The sequence below is a fragment of the Balaenoptera physalus genome (assembly GCF_965194825.1).
Source record: "Balaenoptera physalus genome assembly, chromosome: 6".
Taxonomy (NCBI): domain Eukaryota; kingdom Metazoa; phylum Chordata; class Mammalia; order Artiodactyla; family Balaenopteridae; genus Balaenoptera; species Balaenoptera physalus.
In genome coordinates, this window is record NC_138885.1 from 39,647,153 (window position 1) to 39,663,585 (window position 16,433).

At 38.6% G+C, this 16,433-nt stretch overlaps 1 protein-coding gene across 3 annotated transcripts in view; it reads left to right on the forward strand.

Moving 5' to 3' along the window:
- The window catches only part of ARHGAP15 (Rho GTPase activating protein 15), a 618,973-nt gene that overhangs the window by 488,800 nt on the left and 113,740 nt on the right, over window positions 1-16,433 (forward strand). For all 3 annotated transcript variants that reach the window (XM_082465102.1, XM_082465104.1, XM_082465103.1), the window contains one exon: window positions 545-679. In XM_082465102.1, coding sequence (XP_082321228.1) covers window positions 545-679 — 135 coding nt within the window. The remainder of the gene's footprint in view (window positions 1-544; window positions 680-16,433) is intronic.

The following is a 16,433-nucleotide window of genomic DNA, read 5'->3' on the forward strand; positions in this document are numbered from 1 at the left end:
TATTCCTTGCTGACTTTATATTCAGTGAAAAAAGGAAAAAAGTGTTACCCATTATTCCCTTGTACATAGCAAGGCTAACACATGTAAAGCAATAACTCATTTTCTATTGCCATGTTTAGCATATGTCTCCTGTTGGCTCAGCAAGGCCTTTAGGCTGGTCCCTTGAGCCGGCCATCATTGGCAACTCTTAGCCCCTCGGCCTCAAAACCAAATAGCTTTGAATCATGTTGAGCTGTGATGCTAATTTTCATACTGATGCATTATGGGAATAAATGTATCTGACATACTGTGTCAATGGCACTGTCTCTTTGTGTCTCTTGTTTTTTGTTAGCTGCACTCCTACAGATGGTATTCCATTGAAAATGTTCCCGTCCTACGGAAAAAAGGAAAAAAAAAAAAAAAAAACATGCACAGCACCAAACCTCTAGGTGCAGAAGGCTGTTAACGGTTGCTGATGATAGTAGGCAAACATTAACATAATAATTAGTGTCTTGTAATTGTTTCATTAAAACCAGTTGTTCCATTTCTCCTCGTGTTTTCCCAGAAGAGAAGCTGAATTTGGACGACAGCCAGTGGGAGGACATCCACGTTGTCACCGGAGCACTGAAGATGTTTTTCCGGGAGCTGCCTGAGCCGCTCTTCCCTTACAGCTTCTTTGAGCGGTTTGTGGAGGCGATCAGTAAGTACCTTACAGACAGGAGCGGTTGGTGCAATAACCTGGCGGTGTGGAATTACTATTAAGTAAATAATAAGAATGGCGATAATAGCAGTCATGGAGATGATAATATCCCCAGTGCTCCACAGCTTTCATTTTAGTTTTGGTGGTTTTGATGGCTTACTCTTATTTCTGTGATATTATCTAAGTATTTTTAAAAATTAAGAAAAAAAAAAAAGAAGGCGGCATCCTGTTTAGGGTGGCCAATTTTCAACTAAGCCTCCTCAAATGAAAATAGCTTCTCATGCAATCTGCTTTACAAGGGTCACCTTCCGCCTCCCTAGCCCCTACCTTTATACTTTCAGAATCACAATGAGTTTAACTGAGTTCAAGGGGATTTTGAAAAAGAACCGAAGTGAATTAAATATTACATTTCATTAAAGAGGTGTTAAATCATCAGCTGAGGCATCACCTTCTCAAGGCTCGCTCACCCTACACCCACCAACACTAGTAAAGAGTTGGCTACAATTTGCTTGCAAACAGTGTGAATATTAAATTAAGTAATGGAAAGTTTCTTCTGTTAAACTGGTGGCTTTATGGGAGGTTGAGTTGTATCACTGACTAGCCAATAGTCATTGTATACTCCCTGCAACTTCCTTTCTATTATTTTCTCATTCATAACACACACACACGCACGCACACACACACACACACACACGTAAAAACGAATGAATGAATGAATGAATGAAAATCTTTCCAAATGCAAGGAAACTTCTGCTATTGATTCTCGGAGCAGCAACGATTAGTAGTACATCTCTAAATTTAACATCTTAGGGTGTACTTACTATGATTGTGACAGCTTGGAAAAAGTTTCCTGGCAAGCAAGCTGATTCAAGGAGGAAAAAGAAAGAAGAAAGAAAGGTAAAATTAAAAAGCTTGCAAGCCTGGCAGGAGCTTAATTAAAGTCCAAATGAGAATAATCTCCAAGAAAAAAAAAATGCTCTACTTAGGAGGTCTGATCTTGGATGGCTGTGTGTACAGTGTTCCCAGTAGGGGGAGCGGGATATGGGGAGCCTGTTGGAAACAGCCCCTCAATATGCCCTTTTATTCTGTTTTTCATTTCACAAAAGTCTTCACGCTTGTTTAAAGCTCTGGCAAAATGATATCAAGAGGAATAAAGCAGAGCTTATTCTCCCAAGGTCTTTCTCTTGCTGCCTGCTCACAATTTCAGATGTTGTTGTTGTTGAATAGAGTAGCAGTGCTTTAAACATGGGTTTTGAAGCGAGGCTGGAGCTCATATCCCCTGTCAGAGTTTTTATTTCATGAGCCCTCTGCTTCTCAAGAAGAACAGTATTTTATAGTTCCCAGGCTCTCTTAACTTCTTTTTAAAAGGAGGAATAAAGAAAAAATAAACAAGCATGCATTTCCATGACAGTTTATTCTGATATTCCGTCTTGGAACACTCAAGCACGGCAGATCACTCATAATGCGAAGACAGTCTTCTGGTAAGACATTGGGGGCTTTTGCATTTGGGTACATATTTCTGATGATGTATATTTAAAGAAGTCATACAAATTTCACATTGTGGTCGCCATACTTTTAAGTGAGAATTGTCTCATTTGGAAATATACTTGTGCACGTGCTGATTTGAGGGCTATGAGGTAGGATACCCATCGTTTAAGCTTCCTTTAGTTAACCTGATTCTGAAGATCTTAGGCAAGCCATTCCCTTAGCCTAAGAGATGTGGGAAGCAGGCCCTCAAACCCAGGTGAGGTTGTGTCCTTTGAATTTCCATAAAGAGGAGGACCATCTCTGGACTATCCTAGACTTGACTCCAGACCGGACAGAATTTCAGAATTACTGGCGTGGTCAGAACTTAACAAAGCAGAATTGAGGTAGGCAGCGTGCTATTGTGACTGATGGCTATTGCGAGGATTTTTTTCCCAACACCTATCGAATAGGCTATGGAGAAAATGAATGAGATAGTGCTTTAGAAAGTCCTTTAAAGATGTAAGATACTGAACAAATGCTAACAGTGTTTCTCCAGATGAGCTTCGTTTGAGAAAGTAATCTAGAAGCAAAGAGACGGGAGTTTTTCCTTCATTGCTCAAGGCAAGGGAATCACCCTCAGCAAGCTTGCCTTACCTAACTCATGTAGGACTTAGTATTTTTAATATGTCAAATGGAGGGACGAACCAAGAGGCTAATATGGCTGAGAAATACGATGTTGGCAAGGGACATAAGTTTGCTAATCCATGCATTTTTGACATAACCTTGACATTCGTTCTTGAATTCTTAACTCAGCTTGAGGTTGTAGTTCATGTTTAAATATCCTTAAGCAATGGCAGAATGGCCACATAGTTCCTTGGAAATGGCAAAACCATACCAGAGGAGGCACTTTTACTCCACGGTGCACTAACTGAGTAAAAAAGCTTTTCCAAAATATAAGGACATCCATATCCAGTCCCAGAGAAGTGCTGGGCTTTATCATAGCTCTCGCTGCCTCTTGTAAAATCTATACCATGAGGGAGGGTGGGAGGGAGGGAGATGCAAGAGGGAAGAGAAATGGGAACATATTGTATATGTATAACTGATTCACTTTGTTATAAAGCAGAAGCTAACACACCATTGTAAGGCAATTATACTTCAATAAAGATGTTAAAAGAAAAAAAAAAAAAATCTATACCATGAGAAGCTCAGCAGACCTGCCCATGGATTCTTTGCTTTTTATGAAAAGGAACCAGCCAGGTGAGGTCTGTCTGCAGGGGAGATGTCCATAGAGGCTGGCTCTGGGCTTCTTTGACCGTCTTCATCCATCACTTCTTTGCTCTGTACCTGTGGAGGGTTGACCCTAGCCAGCTGTATTGCAGAGGTGCTCTTGAGGGCTGGCTTCCTGCTGCTACAGTCAGTGGGAGTCTCTGGTGATAGATGGCAGAGGGAGGGGGAAGGAAAAGACCAACCAGTTTTTTAGTTTATCCTCCACGCCCTCTCCCTTGCCCACCCATCTGCCTCAGATAGCTTCTCTACCTGAGGATCCATCCCCTCCATGTCTTCAGCCCACTCTGGTTGCGTCTTCCACCTGGTGATGTGGACCCTCCTCCCTTTGTCCCTCCAGCCTGGTAGTGGCTTCCTTCCTGCAGTGGCTGGTTTCTTGGTGACTTCAGGCTTCCTTATTTGGCTCTCAGCTTCTTCATCACATGGGTAACCAGTTCCCTGCATCAAAATTATTCCCTCTGTTGGTGTAAATGCTTGAAGTGATGTCTGGTCTCCAGTTAGCCACTAGCAAAACACCATGCCAGTCACCGTCATGGTTCATGGAGCTATAACGTTATTTTCCTTTACTGTCTCACTACCCCCAAGCCCAGTTTGTGAAGACTTAAGATTTCTGTTTGGCCCCAAATTGAGAGATCTGCTGTTACCCTTTCATGACAGAGTGAAAAGGTGAATAGACCAAAAGGAATTTTACATCCAACTGGAGTGCTTTGCTTCTGAAGAAGAAATGTTTTTTTCATGTACAAGCAATTAATGATCATTTGTGCTATTTGAAATACTGTTAATTTTTATTATATGTTTGAAAGTCATCATTACATATTCCAAGAAGAGGGAACAGAAGGCATTTACTTTTTTAAGTAGTTTCTTTTTGGACCAAAAACAAGCATTAATATGATAAGAACCAACAATTGCCATAGTGATTCCCTGTCTGATAACACCCATTGGGGTAACAAAAACACTAGCGATTGTTTTATATTTCAGAATCCAAGTACTGCAGCTATTGATCTGAAATTCTATACTTGAGGTCAATGCAACTGGGTCACCTGCAGGTTATTTCATAGGGATTTAACCCACTGACTGCAAGGACTTAATTCCCTGGAAATGACTTGTGCTGGGGGCATTATTAATACTGTAAATGTGAACTCAGTACAAAAACATGGCTTTAGAGTTTTATGATAGGTGATGCAATCTTGTGGCTAAAAGCCTGCAGGGGGTCTGGACATTTCCATTACATCTAAATCCTATGAAATGTACTAAGTTTACCTCTATTCCCATCTCTTTTGTTCTGGTACCTCTACGGATCCAAAGAAAAGAGACAACAAACAGTGTCTTTTCTATTTTACTGTCTGCATTTTTCCAAAATTCCCGGGAAAGGGAAAGAGGAGGAGAACTTGTTGACACTTTTTATAATTATCTAATTTATTTCTGAAAATAACACAGGAGACACAGAAGAAATGGAAAAACCATGTGGAAAGTAATTTCTAGCTCATAACGTTACTATGAGAATAATACAACATAACATTTTCTTTATATTAGGTGCTCAATAAATGATTTGAAAGAAATTCATTTTTCAGAAGAATAAAGTAAGTCACAAAATATTTCCCAAGTTCATATGGCTCAGAAGATTAGGTTTAGCATTAAGCTGCAGACTCTAAAACATAAATACTTTCCATCATCCTACATTGCCTTTCTGGGACTGTTTATCTAAAAGAAATCTTGCTGGAAGAATAACTAACTAGCTGTTGCCAAATATCTGTCTGTTACATCATCCTATATAAAACCTATATATCCCGTATCATTCTATATAAGATCGTGTCATTTCTGTCTTTTTTTTTAACCAAGGTTAGAATTAAATGATCAGAAATTTTAGTATTGGAGTTCTAGGTTAGAAATAAGTTAAAACTTTCCAAGAGGGAGCTATGTTTCAATATTTACTATTAGATATTAAAAGCATCAGTGCTTTAAATATTGCCCTCTTTGAGTACATTTTAACCCTCCACTGTTATTATTTTTATAACCAATTGTTCACCCATCCCCTTTTGAAATTCATTTAGCTATATACAATGTTACTTTCCTATTTCATACGAGTACCTGTTTCAAGCTGAAGTGTTATTAATGTTCCTTTCTACAGTTCTTCACTTGTATCAAATTACAACATGCACCAAACCAGATTCTACAGAGGAGTTTATGATGGAAAGTGATGGATTGGGCCCTATCACTTCACATCCCCAGGCCTATTCATGAGAGGAAACCTCCTTCAACTATTTCAGTTTTCATCTCTTGCAGTAGTTACTTTCATAACTCTGGATAATATCTCTACTTCTTGACTTATCTACTATAGATAATACCTAATATGAAATATTAATTTATTCTACTTCACTTCCTCCAGCATTTGATAGTCATACTATTATATGTGGATGTTGAATAATACACATAAACCTCTGTTTCTTGTTTCATTCAGCATTCTACAGTAACTCCTAACTTTCCTTTGTAAGGTAAGTATATTTTCCTTTCTACCCTTTCCTTTACCTCTCTTCCTTTCTTTCACAATCATTGGTTATTAACTCCTTTAAATTTTAATAGTTTGACCAATTAGAAAACTAACAAACAGCGTTGATATTTGCATTACTATGAGCTTGTAAGTCTTGTTCATTACCTGTCCAAGAGGTTTCACAACGATTCCTTCTTTAGAATTCACTGTCACAATCCCTACACTTGTCAAAGAGTATTCCTCACCAGGTCCAACAGAATCTATTTTATTACACTCCAAAAATTGCTTAAACTCTTGGCCACATTTGGTTCCCTTTATAGTTGGATCGTGCTTTTCTTGTGCAGATTTTTTATTTATTTTTTTCCTTGCGTCTGTAATTGCTTTTCTTTTTCTTTGCTTTTTTTCTTTTATAATGTCCTTACTCTTTTCTGACACTATTGCACAGAGTCCCGATTTACCAGGATGGCTTCTTTCTAGAAGCTTCTGCCATTCTAATTCATATTGGAGTGGTGCTTCCAGGGCTGCTTCAGGGTGTTCAAATTTCTTTGTGTTTTCTGAATTAGAGGCACTGTTTCCTATAGGACATGTGTGTTAGTTTCCTATTGCTGCCGTAACAAATTACCTTGAACTCAGTGGCCTAAAATAACAGTGACTTATTACCCCATAGTTCTACAGGACAGAAGTCTGAAGCTTAGTCTCACTGAGCTAAAATCAGAGTGCCGGAAGGACTATATTCTGGAGGCTCTGCAGGAGAATCCACTTCCTTGCTTTTTCCAGCTTCTAGAGGTTGCCCGCATGCCTTAGCCAGTGGTCCCCTTCCACCTCCTTCACAGGCAGCAGTCACATGACATCACATCACTCTGACCTCTTCTGTAGTCAGTCTCCCTCTGACTTTCTCCTCAGTCCATTTTCCACTTTTGAGGACCTTTGTGATTACATTGGGCACCCCCTGGATCATCCAGGATACTTCCTCATCTCAAGGTCCTTAATTTAATCATATCTACAAAATCTCTTCTGCCATGTAAAGTAACATATTCACAGGCTCTAGGAAGTAAAGTATGGACATCTTTATGGAGCCTTTTTTTTTTTGCCTACGCCTTCTCTACACCCATGTCACAAATGCACTTCATCCATAAATTTTCATCTGCCTGTCTCAAATCTAAAGAATCATCAGAGTTGAGATAACAGTGAAACCATAGGTTGATTAGTAGATGAGAGGGAAATAAAGAGACATGACCTCGTGAATTTCCTTACAAGATGTTTTATCTATCATTTGTGCGGGATAGGCTTAGAGATTTGTCTCAAGCCTGGGCCAAAGCTCATTTATTCAAGGACTATCTGATAATTTCACTTTGGTCACCTTCACCTCAGCTCTGTACTGCTCTTACTAGAGCATGATTTGCGGTTTGTTGATTTGTTGTATTCTAAATTTCCAAAGTTGCCTTTTGTGTATAAAAATAATTACTTTTCTTCCCACCCCTGAGCAGGGCCCCATCATGGGAATGTAATCAGTGCTAACTCCAAGATCAAAACAACCTTATGGGTCCAATAGCAGTCCCCTTATCCTCGTTTTCAGTTACTCTTAAGTAATATTATATATATAATGTTTATTATGCATCATATTTGTTATATATCATGTTTATTTAATATATGTGCATATACATATATATATATGTATTTATGTATATAACACTTGGAGATTAGGCAAGCCAGCAACAAACTGAGACAGTAAATATGCTGCATACAAGTCTTCAATTTAAAGGTTGTAGTCACACACTCATTTGAAGACAATATTTATGCCTAGTTTTGCTACACACTGATCAGTTAAGCAGTAAAACAAATTGTGAGAAATGGTATCCATAAGGTTGACTAAGCATCTTTAAAATCAAGGCACCAAAGGTAGAGCATACCCCATGCCTAGTTCTTAAATACAGCTCATCCTACTATACATCTGTCAGTCACACCATCCTCGTATAAAAATGATCTAATTTAAAGACATTGCCCTATGTCAGAAAGTATCTATTGCATGTCTTAATGGTTTTTTTCCTATGGCCATCATGCCATTTTACCTTTAAAGTATACTTTCAATAAGTAATTGGGAAAAAAAACTAGTCAAGTATATTTGCAAATATTTCCTTTACTCTTGACTTTATCTTGCCCTTTGGTCAAACTATTTCTGATGCATCATCAACTCCATGATGACACTCTTTGGGAGAAAAGAAACAGAGCTTGCAAGGCACTTGACTACAAATAGTTGCTAAACATGAAAGCATGATAGTGACAAATTACCTTAAGACCAGAGAAAGGAAAAAGCAGGGTTTAAAGGGTCACCACAGAGAAACCAGAGATATAAAAATACTGTAGTATAAAAATATTCTCTACAGCACCATTTCAAGGAAATTTGAAATTAAAATAAAGGTAGATTTTACAAATACTCCCCTTCTACTACAGTTTCCACTGCAAGCTCACAGACTTCGCGGGGTTTTTGTTGTGGTTGCTTTTTAATCAGTGCGTGTGTGTGTGTGTGTGTGTGTGTGTGTGTGTGTGTGTTTTAGCAAACTAGAAATTTTATGGCTGATGCCTAGCTTGTCTCTTAACTCATTCTAATTATATTCATAATTAAATTGTAAAAAAAAGTAGTTGACTGGAGCCAAATGGCTTGCACAGGTGTCTTTTTGTAGGAATGGTTTAGTGCTAGATAATAAACAACTGGACCTCCATCTACTTAATTTGGCTTAATGAAAAGTCCTTTATAAGTAAAACTAGAAGGTGATTCAGAACTAAAATTGGACCTTGACGCTGAAATTAATTGAGTGGTAAGACATCAGCTCCATCAGAAAATGTGGTGCTTGTCTTTTTGCTTTTCCTTAAAACTTTCTTGCACTTCTTTCTTCTATATCCTTATGAGGTCACTTTACAAAGCAATAAACTTTTCAAGCTGAGCGATCAGCCAGTCAGCCTTCATGAGTCAGCTTCCTGAGCATCCCTGCTCCCACTGAAGAGAGATGCTTTTAAAAAATATATAGCAAAATGCAGAATTTCTCCTCAGTACCTCAGTGGAAAACAGTTATCGTGACCCTCTCCTCTAATGTAGATTTAGGTCACTGGTTTTCATCGGCTGTTATCAGGGTCACAGAATCAATAGATCCTAATGAAAATGAGGGTTTGTGGCCTTTGAGATGCCAGTCTCATTTCACATTCTCAGGTTAACACAAGTACTGCTTTGTGATCACCACAGAGAGACCTTCCAAAAAGTTTTCTGCCGACCCACTCCCAACTCTGATTCTGGCCACATTTCTGGGAGAATGACCTCTCCTACTTCCCCAGTAGGTTTCTTTTCTCTCACCCAGTCCAGCGTGGTTCTAATTATAAAGATAAGCTAATGATGCAACTGGCTTGCCGTTTCCTTTTGAGGGAAAGCCAGATTCTTTGTGAGGTCTTCAAAGCCCTTCATGTCTGGTTACCCAAAAGCTCTCTTGCCTGGACCATGTCCTTCAAGCCCGCTGATCTCCTGACCTTTCCTTGAATACCCCAGGTATATGGAGGGTTTTTGTCTGCTCAACCCCTCTGCTACAGGCATGTCCCCATGTTGCCACTCACATGTTCACTTTTCAGTGAGGCCTACCTCATCAGAGAAGCTAACGTTTCTACCTGCGGGGCACACCACCACCTCCATTCAAATTCTGAGTCCACTCTTTACTACCTTTAAGACCTTGAGCAAGTCCTCAACCTCTCTTCACCTCAATTTCTACATCTAGAAAAAGGATGTAAAAGTAGTATCTTCCCCATGGGGACTGTTGCCAAATATGGGAACTGTTGCCAAATATTAGGGAGTTTAATGACATGCTAATTATGACAAGGCACTTATTTATGGGTTTCTGGCACGTGACATTCAGTGAACGTTAGCTAGCAATATCAAATCAGTGTACAATCAGCCTATCCTTCAGGCCACACTCTCAAATGACCTTCCTGTCCATTCCCACAATCTTTCCACTCCTCCAATAACGTGTCTCAGGTGACACATATGACCATCTTTATTCTGCTTTAATATTTGTTTCCAGAATTCCAGGCAGCACCAAATATGTTTAAGATAATAATCCAGGATATTCTCTTGCTTTGAGATCCAGCAACTCCCACTTTTCTTTATCTCATGACATCTCTCCTTTGTTCTGTCATCAGTTCCCAGGCCCAACTCCGCCTGATTATTCCAAAGCCTGTCACTTCATTATAGATCATACATCTTAATCATAACTCAGAGGCTAACCATCTTCTCCAACCTGATGCTGCCTTACTTCTACTGGATATTAGTAAATGTGACATTGATAGTGACACCAGAAAAGACAACTTCAAAGTAATGCCTTCTCCCAATTGGGAAATTAGCTTCCTTGCTGATGGTGTTCCTGTGTTTTCTCTTGTGAAGGTTATAGACTCATTGGCAGGAGAGGAGTTTAGGGTGTGGAAAGGGGAGGCTAGACACCAGCCTGTTCACATATTCGTAACACTGTAGATCTTTCTCACAGAAAAAAACATTCAAAGAGCTGTCAACTAAACCATATTCTACAAGAAATCATTCCTCCTCATACACACGCATAGACACAGGGACACACACACACACACACACACACTCATTCTCCAAAGCTGAAATGTTTCATATTTTTTCTTTTCAGCTCTCACAACTTATGACATTCTAGCTTTGAAAGGTAGACTTATTTGGGAGAATTCCCTGGCGGTCCAGTGGTTAGGACTCCATGATTTCACTGCCAAGAGCCCGGTTCAATCCGTGATCGGGGAATTAAGATCCCACAAGCCACGTGGTACGGCCAAAAAGAAAAAAACTTTTACAATTATCTCAAGAGAACTTTCCTATTTATCTCCCTGAGCTATTTTTGAACCTTGGTATGGGGTGAGAACTGATCCCTTACCCTGTTTCCTCTTGCTTGCTCACAGGCAGGCACATGCTCTCATCGGCTCAGGCACCTGTCCTTACTGTAATTCTCCACCTCTCAGTTGATAACAGAGTTTTCTTCTAATAGCTTCTAGGGCTATCACGGGCTCCTTGAAATGCAGCATGTCTTCATTGGCTCACTCTTTATTGTTTTGGAGAGTTGAACTTTAGAAGTGACGTCTGCCAGAGTACTATACATCTCCTGGGGGAATTCTGCTCATGTTGGAACAGCACAATATACTTGCTGAGAATTGCCATGTGGTTTGGAGATTGGAGCCTTTCCCTAAGGATTGACTCACACATTTTCTACCTACACTTTGGGAAACAGAAACATGGAAAATGGATACCCTTTTATAGAAAGCAAGTAGCAGTACTGGTTTTATAAGTAAAAGTAATATGCTTGAAAGAACAAAAGCAAACACATATTTTTAAAAAATCCATGCACGATAGAAAAAAGTTGTACTGGATAATTATGAGTTTCCTCCTTTCATTGACTTATTTATAATTTTCTATTTAAATGTGCAGTCCCTTTTATTTCATGCAACACCTTCACTTTTCAGAAAATTGAAACTCTAAAGGGGTAAATGTCTAAGGCCCTGAGTCCATGATTACTGTCTAACCAATCAGCTCTTGGCTCCTTTCTCTTTTACTTCTCACTTGGAGCATCCAGCAGGTGAAAGGTTGACTCTTTCAGATCTCAAGTCCATTCGTCTGCCAAGTAATGGATGGGTAGACCCAGTTATTGCCATCTGTCATGCTAGTTTGCGGGCTGATACTGCCCTTCCAATACATGAAATCAATGATCTTTTGAGCTTCTCCTCCAGGTCCCTAACTCTAAGCACCATGGTAAGATTGTTCTTTGACACCTTTTCTGTATTATTCTCTGAATATCTAATTGGCACCTAAGAAGGAACTATTACCTCATTGAAATATTTTTTTGAAATTTCTACTCCTTTGTGCTTTGTTATAAAAATGTTTTAGGAAAAAATCATCCTGAGCAATATTAGACACAGAAAGACCTCTGAAACCTCTATCTATGATGCTAGGATCTGTAATGCTCAGGGCTTCTGAGAGCTGGACCCCTAAATGAATATGTCTTAGCCGAGCAGAAGACCCAGAGTTCTCCACAAAGGGGAAAGACAGACCAACTAGAACATAACTAGAAGAATCACATTGGTCAATGTCAGAATCCAAACAGCATCTTTCTCTAACAGTCCCTTAATACTTGAAAAGACCTAAAACATAAGCTCCAACCTCTGTTTAGTGTTCTCCTTTCTTTCTCTGTTCTTTCAATAATTCTCAAGAATTAAGATCACACTCTTCCAAGTGTGCCCCTCTAAAGTTTGGAAATTATCTTAGTCAGCTTGGGCTGCCATAACAAAATACCATAGACTGGGTGACTTAAACAACAGAAATGTATTTCTCACAGTTCTGAATGCTGGAAGTCTGATATCAGCGGGCCAGCATGGTTGGGTTCCAGTAAAGCTCACTTCCTGGTTTGCAGATGGCCACCTTCTCACTGTATCCTTATGTGGTGGAGAGAGAGCAAGTTTTGTCTCTTCCTCTTCTTAGAAGAATGCTAATCCCATCATGAGGCCCCACCCTCATGACCTCACCACCATCTAATTACCTCCCCCAAAGGCCCCACCTTCAAATACCATCACATTGTAAGTTAGGGTTTCAACACAAGAATTTGGGCGGGGGTGGGGGGGGGTGGGGGGAACAAAAACTTTCAGGCAATAACAGAAATCATACTTGAATGAATATTTTAGTTGTACAACTTAACCAGTGTAGGATGAAGTTTCTTCCCTTATTCTGGCAATATCTTTCTATTACTGCCACACACGATTTAATTAGCTCTTTATTAATATTATTTAATTATATTATGGGGGTCTAAAATTGAATTTAAAGTTCCAGGTGTCACTTTTACCCATTTCTCTCTCGTATTAATTTTGTGTGTTTTTTAACCTACGTGCAGAAATATTCATGCAACCCATTGTGCTTTTCCCTCATGATCCCAGGCTGTCAAAACAATGACACTGGCAGTGGAGTTTTGCTTTAAGTTTTAAGTTTTGCATAGTCACAAGACTAATCTCACCTGAGTCACGTAACAATTGGAACTGGGACCAAAATCCAAGTTTTTAACCGTAAATCCTTCAGTCTCATCATTCACTCTTCCTCTCAGCGTTATGACATTTGCAAATCTGAACAGTGTGTATTCCATACCCACATCCAGGTCCTTGAGTGCATTTCAAGACCGTGTAGCATAGACTGGAAGGCCATTTGGAACAATGGGGCAATGAGAGAGAACAATTTTATAACATTTTGGGTAGAATGTCAAATACTGTGCCATTAAGAAGAATTGTAGAGAGGGGCATTAAAAATTTACAAAGTGTAATTCTTTAGACATTTGGACAGTTTTAAGAATTAATTTGAATTATAAATATTGTCAACTAATAGAGTAATGTTAATATATAAATAAACCCTGAAACTGGTCATATAATTACAGTTTCAATTTATGGTTTACTTACCATATTTTCACTTGGATAAAGCCAAGTACGATATGTGCAGTTTGCCATTTAAATTAGTATTTAAAACACTCCTTTGTGATAGATATTATTATTCCCATTATTTCAATTTAGAAAACTGAGGCTCATGGACATTAAATAGCGTGCCTAAGACTACCAGCTGGAAAGTTGCAGAACTGAGATTTGAACCCCTATCTGGAAGACTCCAAAGCTGTTGTTCTTAACCAGGAAACTAACAGTCTTGCCTAATTTGGACAAAGTGATAGCAAGAGTCTACTTAGAAATGAGATAGTTAGTAGATTTAGATGTGGCTCAGATGAAGACTCTGTTGTCAAGAATTATAATGACAGGAAACTAAATAGAACATGAATAAATTGCTATGCTCATACACATAGTCTCAAAACCTCATTATTTATTTAAGAAAGGCATCTGTCCTGGCTATTCAACTTAAAACAAATTCAACAAAATTTTTTATTGCTTTCTGTATCCAAGGCAACATTACAGGTACTCATTCTCATGCCTGGGTCACTGGAAAAACTTTTAAAAATAAAATTAAGCACCAGTGAAATTCAAACACTCCTAGCAGATGGAGAAGAAAATGCTTAAAGTGTAGAAACAAGGCACTATGTCCTTATTACATTTTCTAGCAAGTGAATTAAGAAATAACATAAAATTTCTTACAACTTTCATCATATGTGTTATTTAATTGAAAGGTAGAACTACAGCAAAGCATTGCTTTGCCTCTCATGTCATGTGCTAGAATATATTTTCATGGAGTCTATAAAATAGATTCACTATTTCAACTCATCATATTCATAACAGAAAAAGCCCAACCAGAGTTAAAATACTGATACTATGTCCACTCACATGCAATGATCGTCCACTTTTTAAAAAATGTTTAACATCTTTGTTGAAAGAGAGCAAACACACAGAAAAATACACTGATCTTGAGAGTGCTGTTAACTGGGAATTATTTTTTATAAAATTGGTTTTCCAGGCTTATATGTTTGTGACTCTTTTCTCTGATGATTAATCATAAATTGTCTCTGTTGAGTTTTTAAGTATGAAACTGAGTCTAAGATGTCTCATGTCTAGGTATAGAACTGTACAATATTGTTTTCCATCTCTTAATCTGACCTAAGGATCTCTGGGGTAGGAGCCATGTTTTAGTTATCTTTGTAGCTGCAGCACTAGGTGAATGCAAAAACATGACGTGCTCTGTGTTGGTTGTTTCATGTAATTCCTCCTTTAACAATCCATTGTAATTAGCAGCAATGGACTGCTGAAGTGGGGGAGTGGGAAGGACTGGTGGTGAGTTAGGTGAGTAAGAAGAGAGGAGGAAACTGTGCTTAATATAGCCCATTTTACTGAGAGCAGATTTAAGAATTAACTGCTTACCTCTCTCCAGATGTTCTTATCTGTCTTTAAAGCTCTGTTTTACGGCTACCTTCAGAGGAATATGCTGACTCTAGTCTTCATATTTTCTGTTTGTCAAAATGGTATTACTATATAATTTACAAAGACTTCATCTTGGTGGTTTAAAAATTTATGAGAGAAGAAAGGGGAAATTAAATGAGCAAATAAAGTATTTTGATAAGGCTAGTGAACTTTTGCAGTATTCAAAGGGTTACCTGAACTCCTGCTAATACAACTTGCCAGACTTAAATGCAGGGCAATGGTGGAGAAAACAGTGAAACTGTACTATAAAAATAAATTACTGTCATGAATATTAAGCAACAAGAATATAATAAACATGACTGTTTGCATGATTCTGATTTATTGGTACTGATATGTGTATAAATTACGACACTAAGTGTTTATTCTAGTTGTTTCAGAATATGGGCCAAACAAAACTGGGTGGACACTTCCCGCAGACCTTTCCATCTGCCACCAAATTCCTATTTTACTGCTCCTGTTGCTGAGTTTCTTATGTTGGTGGCATCAGGACCAAATGTGAGCAGCCATTCCTTTTAGTTTACTTTGCAGACTGAGTAGATAGCCTTTACAGGATCTGGTGTTACAACTACTACCATCATGAAGGTTCTGCTCTCTTGCAGTAGAAAAACCCCAGCTGCAGAGCATCCCGAGGGCCATTCCTACTTGCTCTGTTAAACAGTGCTCACTTTTGACACGGGAGGGTTCATTACTATATTCATGAACTTCTTGGCACCGGATTTGGGATTTCCCAATGCTAAGCTGTACTGTGTTTTACAAACTTGCTTAACAGTGGGTGTTCTGGATTACTTGTTCTGAGAGGTTAAAAACAGAGAGAGAGAGAGAGAGAGAGAGAGCAAAAACCACTCTGTGTATCCATGTAAAATCTGGTGGTACCTCAACTGCCGTAAGATAACTACACGAATAGCACAGAGTTGGTCTTGCTGATATTCACAAGTCGAAGTTATTAAGATTTGTCATCAGTTTTAATTGACACTCTTTGGAACCAGATATTTGTTAAACAGATGGCCAGAATAAGGTATCGCACAAGAAAATAGCATTCTCCTGCCTCGGGTTTTTAGCTTCAATGTTACATCTCATCAAAGTTTACTTCAGGAGATTAATTATTTTGGAGATCTCTTTTCTCTAACATTGGTGGCAACCTGCAAGGGAGATAGCCAAAAATTTAATAACCTTAACAAAAGATGCAGTTTCCACGGAGTGGAGTATGCTGTACAGGTCCAAGTTGATGATACCTGTAAAGAACTGCTGATCATATAAACACTTGGCTACAGATGAAATGCCAGCTAAAGTTCATGATGAGGCAGGAATTGTTAGCTACTTAGAACTGCAAGTCTTACAACATTCTTGAGGGCATTTTAACTACATATACATCAAAAGGTTTAAAAATCTGCATACCTTTGTGTTGGCTACTACTTATCTAGAAACTTACCTTAGGAAATTTTTATAGATATGCACAAGTATGTGTACAAAGTTGCTCATAGAAATGTTATTTATAATCGTGAACAATGTAAAAGTAACATATTTTCCAAATTTGGGGAAAGTTAAATTATGGCACATTCATATAATGAAATATTATACGGTTGT